General features: G+C 29.0%; 2 protein-coding genes across 4 annotated transcripts; one reads left to right on the top strand and one right to left on the bottom strand.

The window, feature by feature from the left end:
* Window positions 1-862: 862 nt before the first annotated feature.
* Window positions 863-3,787, bottom strand: LOC100162871 (ribulose-phosphate 3-epimerase). 3 transcript variants are annotated; one of them, NM_001293377.1, is given in 4 exon segments: window positions 863-1,518; window positions 2,109-2,437; window positions 2,647-2,886; window positions 3,497-3,622. In NM_001293377.1, coding segments are annotated over 3 exon segments (615 nt in total). In that variant the 5' UTR covers window positions 2,884-2,886; window positions 3,497-3,622; the 3' UTR covers window positions 863-1,469.
* A 513-nt stretch (window positions 3,788-4,300) lies between these two features.
* LOC100164957 (ornithine decarboxylase antizyme 1) lies at window positions 4,301-10,088 on the top strand. Its single transcript, XM_003247054.4, is given in 3 exon segments — window positions 4,301-4,916; window positions 9,492-9,675; window positions 9,678-10,088. Coding segments are annotated over 3 exon segments (387 nt in total). The 5' UTR covers window positions 4,301-4,736; the 3' UTR covers window positions 9,701-10,088.
* Window positions 10,089-12,348: the final 2,260 nt, after the last annotated feature.

Raw genomic sequence — 12,348 nt, 5'->3', positions numbered from 1 at the left:
CTGTACAGCAGAGCGACATCCACTTACCCACGTTTTTTCTACTTAAATCTAAGATTAGAAAATGTAATAAAAGATTCCTCATAAGATTGTCTATCTTTATCAACAAAAAAAATGTCTATAAACAACTCAAATTATATTTTTATGAGCGTATGAAGTTATGTAGCGATTTTGTTATAATTCGAAAACGAATAACTGTAGATACATAACAATTTCACTGAATGTTTATATTTTCATTTCCTATACACCATAAAATGTCGACTCTTTTTGAGCTGTTTACGGACGGTCAGTTTTCAATTTTTTTTAGTTTTTTTTTCTATAATTGTCAATAAAATTTTGTTTGTTGGGTGAAAATGTAATACAAGACTTCTGATATATTGTTACAATAGCAGTTGTAAAATATTAAAAATACATAGGCATAAATTTTTTTTTTTGTATTTAAAGTTCGAATTTTGATGAAATTTAATAATTATTTCGTAGTAAAAAATTTATAAAATGTTCAGTTTTTATATCTAAGGATTGAAAATTTAAAATAAGGTTCCACGTAAATAGGTTATATATAAATTACTTTATTTACAATAATATCATAAAATATACGTAGTAATATCATAGGCTGACTGGCCGTCTTCGCTCAGAATAGTTTTTCTTATACAATGATATTATATCATTGAGTTCAAATTCAACACCATCCATAACAGTGACCCACTTGTAACCTACTGTACAGCAGAGCAACAACCACTTGCCAACCTTCTTTTTACCATACATAGTAATGAGTAACTAGTAACTACTAACTAGTAATTATTAAGTGTGATCAACATTATTGTTTTCAATTATGGAAACAATTTCTAGTCTTGGTAAAATTTTGTTCTAGTGTTTTGTATTTAAAAGCATTTAACATCATATTATTATGTAATTTTTTTTTTTTAATAATTAAAATATAATATAATGTATAAACTAACATTTATTATGAGTATACTAAATTTCATATATAAAACTACAAAAATTATTGATTTTTTATATATAGATTTATCAAGGCAATACAATCAATCAACATAAAATAATATTAAAAAAATTACAATCAATGTTATACCATTTAATGGTATTTTCAATTAGGGATTGTTGGGTCAATTTATTTTTTTTGAACTTCATTCTTATTAGATTAAATATAGTAATTTACATTTTGAATAAAATAATAAATAATAAATATATTATTTATTTAAATTCAAATGCCTTCTTGGAAAATTTAATTTATCATATGAATACAAAACCTAATTTTGTCTGAACTGTTCTAATGTTAATATTAATTTTAATTGGATTCTAAATTTTGGGGAATTCATCTATACATGATCTTCATAAATATGTTAAATATTAATAAAATTAACTTCATTCAAAAATAAAATTATCAATTTGATTTTATATTTAAATGTTTATTAACAGAATCTTTAAGGAGTTGAATAACTTGAGGTGGATTTTTAGCTTGAATCACTGCGGTTCCTGACACAATCATATTCGCTCCTGCCTATAAAAAATAGTTACTATTAGTTTGTTAACTGTAAAATCAAATGGTATTAAAACCATAGAGATTCACACATACTCATATTATTCTGAGTAAACTATACCTGGGAGGGGGACACAGTAAAAACCGGGAAATAACCATGTAGTTGATGCCTTAAAAAAATGCAAATGTGACGTATAACTTTTGTCAGGGTAACTGGACACAAAGTTGAAATATGGGACGTTTTGTCACACCCTACTAATATATCCAATTATACTCTGAAATAGTGTGTTTTCCATACCAAATCTTATCTTTTTATATTTTTTAATTCACGGTTGGTAAGTCAGAGTATTCCAGGTAGGTCACATATATTACATTCGGGGGATAGGATTGCCGCAAGGAAAAGTTTCCTCTGGACCGTCATAGAGTACATATGTAAAAAAAAGTTGTCGTCACAAGGAAAATACTAAACCTAAAAATACCCAGTAACGGTAGGTCACGCGGTTTACTAATGCTCTTAAATCATACTATACGAGTACTTCCATTCGAAATGGGTAATTACTAAAAAAGGATTTACCTAAAGAATATTTAGTGAAAAATTTGTTTAATTTTTACCTTAGCGCAAACATCAATGTTATTTGGACCAATACCTCCATCAACTTCAATGTCCATTGTGGGATATTTTTCTCTCAATATTTCTATTTTTGGCATCATGTCTGTCATAAATTTCTGACCCCCAAATCCAGGTTCAACCGTCATCACTAAAATCATATCAGCCATATCTATATATTCTTCAACACATGTAACCGGAGTGCCAGGTTTTATTGCTAAGCCTACTTTCATGCCAGCTTCTTTGATTTTACGGCATACCAAAGGAACATCATCACATGGCTCAATGTGAAATGTGTATTGATCTACGTTAGCATCAGCCATAGCAGAAATCCACTAATAAATAATTTTAAAAAACATGAAATTTAAGCATTATACACAAAAACGTATACATTTATTCTATACTCTCAAAGTAGAATACACCGGGTGGTGAACTGTTTCTGTCATGCAGCGCGCATCTACTATAGCATAGGTAGTACGCCTAAAAAAGTGCGCAGGACCGGTATATTCTACTCTGAGACAGAGTTTACATTATAATATTTTACTTGAAGTGGATTTTGAACCATCATGTGTGTTTCAAACACAGCGTTGGGTAACTTAGTCCTTAGACATTTCACAACTGGATGTCCAAAAGTTAGATTAGGAACAAAAGTTCCATCCATAACATCCAAGTGTAAATAATCTGCTCCACTATCTATTAACTTTTGAGATTCATTATACAACTGCGATAAATCAGCATTCAAAACAGATGGACCAATTTTACAAGATAATGTTTTGGCCATTTTCTAAAAAAAAATAGTAAAAAATAATCTAATATTTTTTTTTAAATTTGAATACACAGTAGAACCTTCATAAATCCAGACTAACTGAGGTTCGAAGTCCAAATTTATGAAAGTTTGACTGAACAAAATAACCTTAGGAATGAGTCAAGGTACATAGCGACAGATCCATTGAAATAGAAGATAATAACTATGAAAATGTACATTAGGTGTGTTTTTATAATGAGTTTGAATGAATGTGGAGATTTTTACCTACTCCATAAAATACAGATTTTGTTCGTTTTTCAATTCCACAATGTTAATAATTAAATTAAATTATAATTATTATTTAATATTTATCCATACATTAAATTGCTATTGTAATTGGAGTTTCAAGTTTCGACTATTATAAGTTCACCAGTATCGCTACTCGCAAGACTGAGTTAGGTAACAGTATTGATTTTCATAAAATCAATTGTTATTGGTCATGAATATAAGTTATAACAAAGTTTGTTGCACCTATATAAATGTATAAGTACTTAAATTCCTAATCAAAATTTAAATTAGAAAGTCAGTGTCCACGATTTTGAACGGTATAAAAAACTGTTGAAACAATTTATATTAACGAACAACTTACTAAGCAGAGAACGTTCGGAAAGTTGACCTTCAGCGCGCACGTTACAAATTAACAGAAAACAAGATTTTGGGAAGCACACACTTCAATTGTACTGTAGTGCTGCAACAGTGCAACTGCTTACTGCACAGAAAAGAGATTATCGACTGTTTAGCGTTTTAAGTTTTGAGAAGACTAATAAAATTGTTAGGAGGGTAAACCGCACGCACAAACGCCGTCGGGCAGTGCGTACGTGCGACTTCGGTGATAAGCACCTATAACAACAAAGTTTCGGTCTGAGAACGCTCACCGAGCCGCAATACCAAACCAAAAGGTGAAAGGGAACGAATAAAATTATTAATTATTATCGGTTCTTTTTTTTCTCATATAAACAACAGCGAAACACCGTCGGCCGACGGCCGCGTTGAACACGTGTAGACTCGTGCGTTGTGGTGGATGGCGGTAAGGGGTAAAGGAAAACGGGCCATGGCCGACGGGTGTTTATCGAATCAGCCGTGGGCGCGCACGTCATGTGTTTCTCGCTGCGTTATCGCGCGATTGGATGACCTTTTGATCTCAATAACTTGTCGACGGGAAGCGGGGGCCGCGGTTCCCCCGCGGCCTCCCTTATTGGTCGTCCGAGTCCGGTGGCGGAGAATAACAGGGCGCTAGGTAAGCAGAATCTGGCGGGACCGTCATGGAAGAAACGCGTGGACCGGTGGCGCCGTGAGTGATACAATGGACAGCCGCTGTAAAGAAGGAACGCTGTGACGTCACGGGTGGGCGGCGCCGTCGCGCCGGACGCACCAGCCACCTCTCGCCCGTCGACCGTGTCGCACGAACAAGAAGAAATCCCCGTCCATTGTGTTGATCTCGTACTGTTTGTTACGGTGTTTTGTCTATTCCTTCGTTGTCATCTGGGCGCACAAGAACCTCGCTGGTGCTTAACACACACTCGGACACACGACTCACAAGTTTTCGACGAACATTTCGTTTTGCAATTATTCGCTGTGGAGGTTTTAAGGGTGCCGCGCGACCATGGAGAAAATATCAAGTAGTAAAAACGGTAATAGTAACATGAGAAACAACAGCCTGTTGTCGATAATGTGCGACTGGCAGACGGCGTGCTACGGATTGGACAACTCGGTGTCCGACACCGAGCACTCGCAATACTCCATCTCTCTTTGCCCTGGGCCTCAGTGGTGGTCCTGATGTCCCCCATGCCGCAATTGTAGCCAAACGCAACAGAGAGGGCAGCAGCGGCATGGGCAAGCTTATTCAATCGGAGCTCTCTGTACTGGGATCACAACCAGTGCATGAATACGAACTGTTGGAGGACGTGAAGAATAATTATGCTGTACGGATTACGTTTGGGATGCAGATCACGGCTGACGTGGACATACAATGGGATACAATATTGTCCGGTCGCAAGCTCTACATACAGGTGAGTTGTAACTTGTAGGTAGGTATTCTCAGCAGGACATTGTTGTCACCCAGTTTACACAGTTACTGGGTAGGCGACCTCATCGTTTTCGGAACCACAGACATTATATACTATATAGCCTCGACCTACAGTTATGGTAGGATAAGGAATATACATTACAGAATTTAACCGTGTATTATGTGCTTTTTATTTTTCGTGTTGCTAAATGATTCAAAACATGTTTTCCTCGATGTTTTCGTTCAAGGTCATGATATCAAATTTTATCTGTTTTGATATTGTGTTTACAAAATTCATAATATAATTATCAACTTATATTTTATATCTAAGGAATTTTAGCAGGAAATTTATTGTTTTCCATAATATAATATTATGATGTGTTAAGTAGACATATTATATTCTATATATGTATAATATATGCACAGGTACTATGTGCAATAATATACTCGTAACATGTTTTCTATTTACATTGGGTAGGAACCACAAATTAAGTTTAAAAAAAAAAAACTGTAATTAATTCATGGTAGGTACTGACGTATTATTTAGTAATATTTAGCTTCGTGGAACTTTCATCTTTAACATTTTCTAATTTAGATTTTTCATCTCTTGGAAAGGTTTATGTACCTACTACCTACCTACCTTCCAATACCTAAATAAAAACATAATAAACTCATATTATCATTGAAATTTTGAATTGGTTTGTTTACCTACCTAAGTACACAGGCTCCTAAAGAGTTTAAACATAATAGGTAAACAATTATAATTTATATGGGTTTTATAATATATTATTGAAATATTAAATAATTTGATAAAACCCCCAATTCTACCTAAACTTTATATTAAAAAAAAATTGTGTCTATTTTAAATACAGTACCTACCTCTCATTAACCTGTGTACCCATACAAATTAATGAATTAATTATCAAAGTTTATAAATAATGTTAGGTATATAGTTATCTAAACCAAAAGCAAAATGTATATTCAGTAGGTATATTGTATATGTTATATATTTTTTATCGGTAGAATAAAATATCCGTGGTTATTAGGTAGGTACCTAGTTAATCAAAATAAGTTATTAAAATATTAAACATGTTTTTAATTATAAATAGGTGATAATTATTATTTTAAATCAATTTATCTACCTACAAATTCTTGTAAGTCAATTAAATTATCTAAATTATTTTACCATTCTAATATATTTTATTGATAATATTTTGAGATTAGGTATTAGATAGATACTTTTTATTTTTATCTTAGCTATAATAATTATTATTTTTTAACTTTTTGTCCTTGTTGCTGAATATATTTTATACTATCTGCCAGCATTTAATTGGACACAATTATCTTAATATTTTAACTCGTATTTTAATATTTATATATTTTAATTATTATTTATCCATACAAGTTTATTTGTATTACAATTGTTTAATCTATGTTATGTTAAGGTAGACATGCAGATAATTAAATTGAATAAATTAATAATGTACAAAATCAAAGAAAAAAAGTATAATGTAATTATTTTTCTACTATATTTAGCTACTTACCACCTATGACAAATAGTAGATTAGCTGAAAATAAAATTATATGACTTAAGTAAAGGGCAAAGAACATAGATAAACAATTTTTAATAGTTTTAATTTTTTTATTCATTTACTTGCTATTTATTGTGAGTAATTTTCTGAGTCAATAATCGAACATTACTTAACCCTGACATAGACTAAATTATAAACTTCTGAATCATTTGCTTAGTCCTATGATTATAATGTTTTAAATACATAGCAGTTTCTTGCTCAATTAAATATAGTACCTATTTGTCCAACAGTTCTTGATTCACTGTACTGCATACCTTATTGACTACATTTAAAACCAATTTCATTGTTGCTTATTGAATTCTATATACATTTGAAAAAATTTAAGGTGTTTATCTGAATTCCATTAATTAATTACTGATGCTATCAATTAAGTTTAAAGTCTTCTATAAAACATTCTTAATAATATTTTTATTCTATATTCCAGCCCACGAGAAAACATTACCGTGTCCCAACTAAAACGTTTCCCCCACGCAACGACGATGGTTCGTTAATAGTTGGCGACTATTTATATACGTATACAACCTATACCATGAACCATTGCGGCACAAAGTGGGGAAAATTGTCCCTCGGACCGGTCACTGCTGCCAGTCCACATGCCCGAAACGGTAATGTTCTCTCATTGGCCGGAGTATAGTGATGTTAGTGGTGATTGTTTTTTTTTATAATTCTTATAGTCTATAATCTATAGTTATTTATTTTATACCAATATTATTATAATATGCTAGACATATTTGCCGCCAATATAATTTCACATGGTAAAAATATTTTTTGAAAATCCTCCTTACTGAGCTATGTTCATGTTTCAATTAAATTTAAAAATAACATTAATTATAAATAAAATATAGGAAAATTAAGTATAAGTACCTATAATATTGCAAAATATTTCCCAAATATCGCATCCACACAAATCTTTTATATTATTGGTACTTATGCGTTATCTCGATTACCGTGAGTCTCAACTACCTATTCGATGCCACGACTACCACTGTTTACAATTCTGTTATTATTTAGTATTAACTATTAACCCTTTTAGGAGCAGCCTTGGAATACGTAAACGCAACTCAGGGAACGGCTTAGGAATGAAAAATTTGAAAATAAATTTTGAGCGAAGACGTATATGTACGTCCTATTTTAATAGGATTGATAAATGAAAATAAATCGATTGATTGAAATTTAACTTCACAGATGGCAGCACATACTTTATATAAGGTATTTTACGTTAATGAAACATAAACAAAGAAATTAAAAGAAATTCTCGGTAAAAACATATATATACGTCCATGCTCCTCAAAGGGTTAATTAAAATAATTCAATTTTGTTTCAAGTTTGACAAATTTTTGAAAAATATTTCTAAAAACTGGTTACAATTTAAATAATAAAGTTCTAGACGCTATTTACTATCGTTACTATTATTATTTAACTCTCCACTGGTGTGATATGTTTGATATTATAAACCTGTGATAAATTTTTTGATACGTTTGTAAGTAGTTAATGGTTTTATGTTTTAAATTATAACACGGTATTCGAGAAAAGGATAAGTACCCATTTATTAATATTTTTGAGTAACCTTATGAGTAAAATAATGAAATACAAAAATTATAGAAAATAATATTTTTGATGGTATGACATATCTATTTGTCTAAATATTATCTCATAACAATTTAATGTGTTTAAATTTACAAAAAAATAAATAATATTAATTTTTAAGTCAAATATTTAAATAAAAAACCAATTTGTCAAACCCTCAAAAATATATTATCTTTTTTATTTTCTGTAATTATTGATTTTACTTGACTGTTTTATCTACCTATGTCACGCATAGGACTGAGAGGGAAAACAAATAGAACAATGAGACCCTTTGAATGCCTAAGTAGGCAAATTATGAGTATAGACAGCAGTATCAGTTAGGGATAGATGTATAGTTTTTGTCCATCGGCTATGGTCGGTCCATTCCTTAATTTAAGAGAGTATATATTATATATTATATTAAAGAGATAAATGTATGGAATATCCTTGGTTAGTGGATGAGATCTATAAGTATAACGTATATTTTATTTGTGTTTAATGTATGGATGTCATTATCAGCCACTGGGGTAATTGGTACTATTAACTAGACTTATATTTTTTATCTAGTAATTTTAATCTAAATTGTAGGCATAGGTTGGTAGGTAGGTACCTATAGAATTCTGATTAATATTAATCCTCGCCTCATATTTTTTCCTCACAATTTATGGGGATTGTAACTTTTTTATCAGAGCCGATAATTTATTATATGAATAAATTACATCCAATAAAATATTATAATTTATTTTAATTATGTTTATATTAGTATCTATCTATTCTTATCTCTATTTTTTATAAGTGTTTATCACTTATTGTTAAAGTATTTTTTTAATTTATAGACAACAGCTCGTTCCATGCTGTAAACATTAAAAAATATAAACCTAACTTCAAAATTTAGGCCAGACTTCAAAATATTGTTACGAGCATAGTTTTTTAGAACAAAAATATTATTTTAGTTGATTATAAAACTAATGCCGTTAGGTACATATTTACTAAATTAACCTATATTTATAGGAACTTCAAAAAAGTGTGATACAATTTATGTGATACTAATATAATATACATGCATCCCCATAGGTGTTATAATTTTATTAAATTAAATTTAAAATACATTTTATAGTAGGTAACTTGTCCATCTTTACTAGTTCATAAATAACAAAATACATTTATTATAACTTAATCCTTTCAAATTAAAAGTGTTTATAATAGGGTTGCGTTTTCATCTTATATTTGTACACTTCAAAATCTAACACCATAATGAAGTATTTTTAAATGGATATTTAAATCCATACAGATATAGGTATTAGGTAAATAAGTTGGAAAGATATTATTATGTAGTCAAAGTTGCTTTTAAAGCATGAATACAAATCAGAATCAAGTTCTATAGTTGGAACTTGGAATTACTGAATTTATTTATTTTTTAGGTGGCAGATGCACAAAGACCAGTTGGATCAAAAGAAGGTTTTTTGGCCATGCTGGAATATGCAGAAGAATATTTAAATGTATCTCATATAATTGTTTGCTTTGCCAAGAATCATCCTGAACGCAACGTACTGGTCAGAGGTTTCATGTTCTTGGGATTTTCGTTACAACCTCCAGGGCTCAACAAGATTGTACCACATGCTGCTATTGATAACTTTAACCATTACATGGTGTACGATGTCGAATCATAATTTCATTAAGTTTCTCTCATTCTTAAAAGTAAAAAAATAATTAAATAATTTCAAAATTATAAGTATTTAAACTGTAGGATATATAGTTGAATTCGATTGTCAATGCTGCCACTACCCCTCTTTGTTGCTCTTAACATTATTATTATTAAATGTGTAAATTGATGCTTGTTTAATCATACAATAATTAAGTAGTTTAAATACTCTATATTTTAAAATCATATTTTGCTTTTGTTTATTACTTACCTAGTTGAATACTTTTTTTTTAACAATCATGTAAATGAAATTACTTACACTTTTTTTCTAATTTGTCTCAATTTTTATTTTTAGATTAAGAATAATTTATAGTTTTAAAAAAAAACAACAATAATTATATATTTAAATGGGTATCAATCTGTTTTTATTTATTTACCTCGTATGGAAATCTTTTGGTAATCTTTTAATCAATCAAAAGCTCTAAGGAAATTGTATTTTTGTATAATACATAAAAGTTTATAAAAAATTGTTATATACAATTAATTATTCAATTAAGTGTTAAGCAAATGTTGAGCTTTAATGCTGAATTTTAAGCAATTTGTATCAATTGTTGAGTCTTGCAACAGAAGTATTGATAAAAATTAAAAAGTAAAAACAAAAAAAAAATAAAAGTAAATACTTAACTCATTTGTTTAATGTATTATAATAATATAATGTATGTTTAATCAATACTATCAATATATTGTGTTGTTAACATGGCTATAGATAGTATCTATAATCGTGTTATAAACAATCAGTAATAACTAATAAGTAAATCACCGATTAAAATAAAAATTGTACCTATACAAAAATAATGTTTAAATATTAAAATCAGGAAATTGTGTCTACGTGATATTAAACACTGATTATTATGAAACATTAACTTTAAATTTAAATTTTTTTTTAATAAATCATAATGTACCTAAGAAGGTTTTTTATCTGAGGTTAAGTTGGATAAATGGCTATAAAACATTTTTTTTATCACAGATTAAATTATTGCTGACTTATTAAAAATGAAAGTTGAAAGTCTTTATACAAATGTATTGTAATATCATGTACATATATATACAGGATGATTCTCCAAGCATGATCATATTTTTCTTAAATAATAAATTTCAAAAATCGAACAATTAGTTTCTCGGTTATTGAATGGATGTAATAATGGGTCTAGTATTTATTATAATTGGACCATTTTTACAAATTATAAATTTTAATGAATTCATTCTTACGGATTCATTCACCAATCTTTCAAACCCATTTTCTTGAACCTATTCTACCTGCACAATTAAAATTGAATAACTCATAAAAGTCTATACTCTGTTCAGCGAGAGACCCCACCATTGGCGACCCGATTTTGATAGCATGGTGATACGGAGGGATGCACAGAATCGGCATGCTCTAAATATAGTTTGAATATAGATTTTAATACGTCATAATTTTCAGATAAATAATCCAATTACTAATTTATAGTAGAAAAGGGAAATATTCATTTGAAATAAAAGTTGTATATATGTAAGTAGAACAAAATTTTTCAAGAGTAAAAATAATATGGTCTAAGTATATTTATAAGTTTTAAAAATCAGATTTTGAATAACTGCATTATTGATGAATAAAGCGGGTGACTATGCTTAGTAAATCACCCTGTATAATATATATATATATATATAAAGTTTTAATTACTAAAGATATACATTATAAATACAAATTGTATGATATGGTTATAAATCAATTAAAAATGTCTGTACTTTGAAATTTGTTTATCATTCTTAAATAAAAAGCTATAATATTTTGCTCAAAATAGATTTTAAAGTTTTGATAGTGTAGATATTTTTAAAATGTGTCTGTAATGTTAAAATTCAAATTAGTTATAAACTTTACTACTAATTATAGATTTTATTTTTCACACACGGAAAGAATAGTATTTTACACAGGATATTATTATTAAGTATATTTTATTATACTTCATCACTAAACTCTATACAGTATAAAATTCAGTGACCTTCATCCTTCAGGTATATAGTACATACAATATACTATATAGACATATAATAGATAACAATATTTAATATTTTTAGGTTGTTTTATAATAAAAGTGACACAGAAATCAATATTTGAATCTATTTCAAATAAATATTTAATAGTATATGCATAGATAAGTTTTATTTTGAATTTACAGGGCTGAGACAATGTTTCACAAATAAAAATATGCTCCATCGAATTATTTCATACAAGGATAGGTTAGGTTAGACGGTGTTTTTTTTTCATTAAGAATTTAAATTTATAAATACAGTAGACGCCGCTTATAAGACTCACTTTGGGACCAGCACAAAGTAAGTCTTATAACCGAATGAACCTTATAGGCGAAGTGGAAAAAAAAAATTAATTACGTATTTATATATACATATTATTTATTTTTTACTTTACTACATATTTATTATATTATTATATTATTTATTTTTTATTTTACTACGTATTTTGCTTTGATTTTAATACATTAAAATAATTAAACGTAAATACATATTACATATAATTTGTAATTTTAGTTTGTTTTTTATTTTCTTCTAATATAGCCACCAGATAATCAGTACACTATAAT

The sequence above is a fragment of the Acyrthosiphon pisum genome, chromosome A1, assembly GCF_005508785.2.
Source record: "Acyrthosiphon pisum isolate AL4f chromosome A1, pea_aphid_22Mar2018_4r6ur, whole genome shotgun sequence".
In the NCBI taxonomy this organism is placed as follows: Eukaryota; Metazoa; Arthropoda; class Insecta; order Hemiptera; family Aphididae; genus Acyrthosiphon; species Acyrthosiphon pisum.
This window is presented reverse-complemented; position numbering and strand designations above follow the sequence as displayed.

Excerpts from the sequence above, each read along its gene's own strand:
- LOC100162871 (XM_008188639.3), bottom strand. The coding sequence starts at position 2,883 with ATGGCCAAAACATTATCTTGTAAAATTGGTCCATCTGTTTTGAATGCT. Across the intron at positions 2,438-2,646 it reads TGGTTCAAAATCCACTTCAA|TGGATTTCTGCTATGGCTGA; the intron begins GTAAAATATTAT and ends ATTATTTATTAG. Across the intron at positions 1,517-2,107 it reads ACATTGATGTTTGCGCTAAG|GCAGGAGCGAATATGATTGT; the intron begins GTAAAAATTAAA and ends TATTTTTTATAG.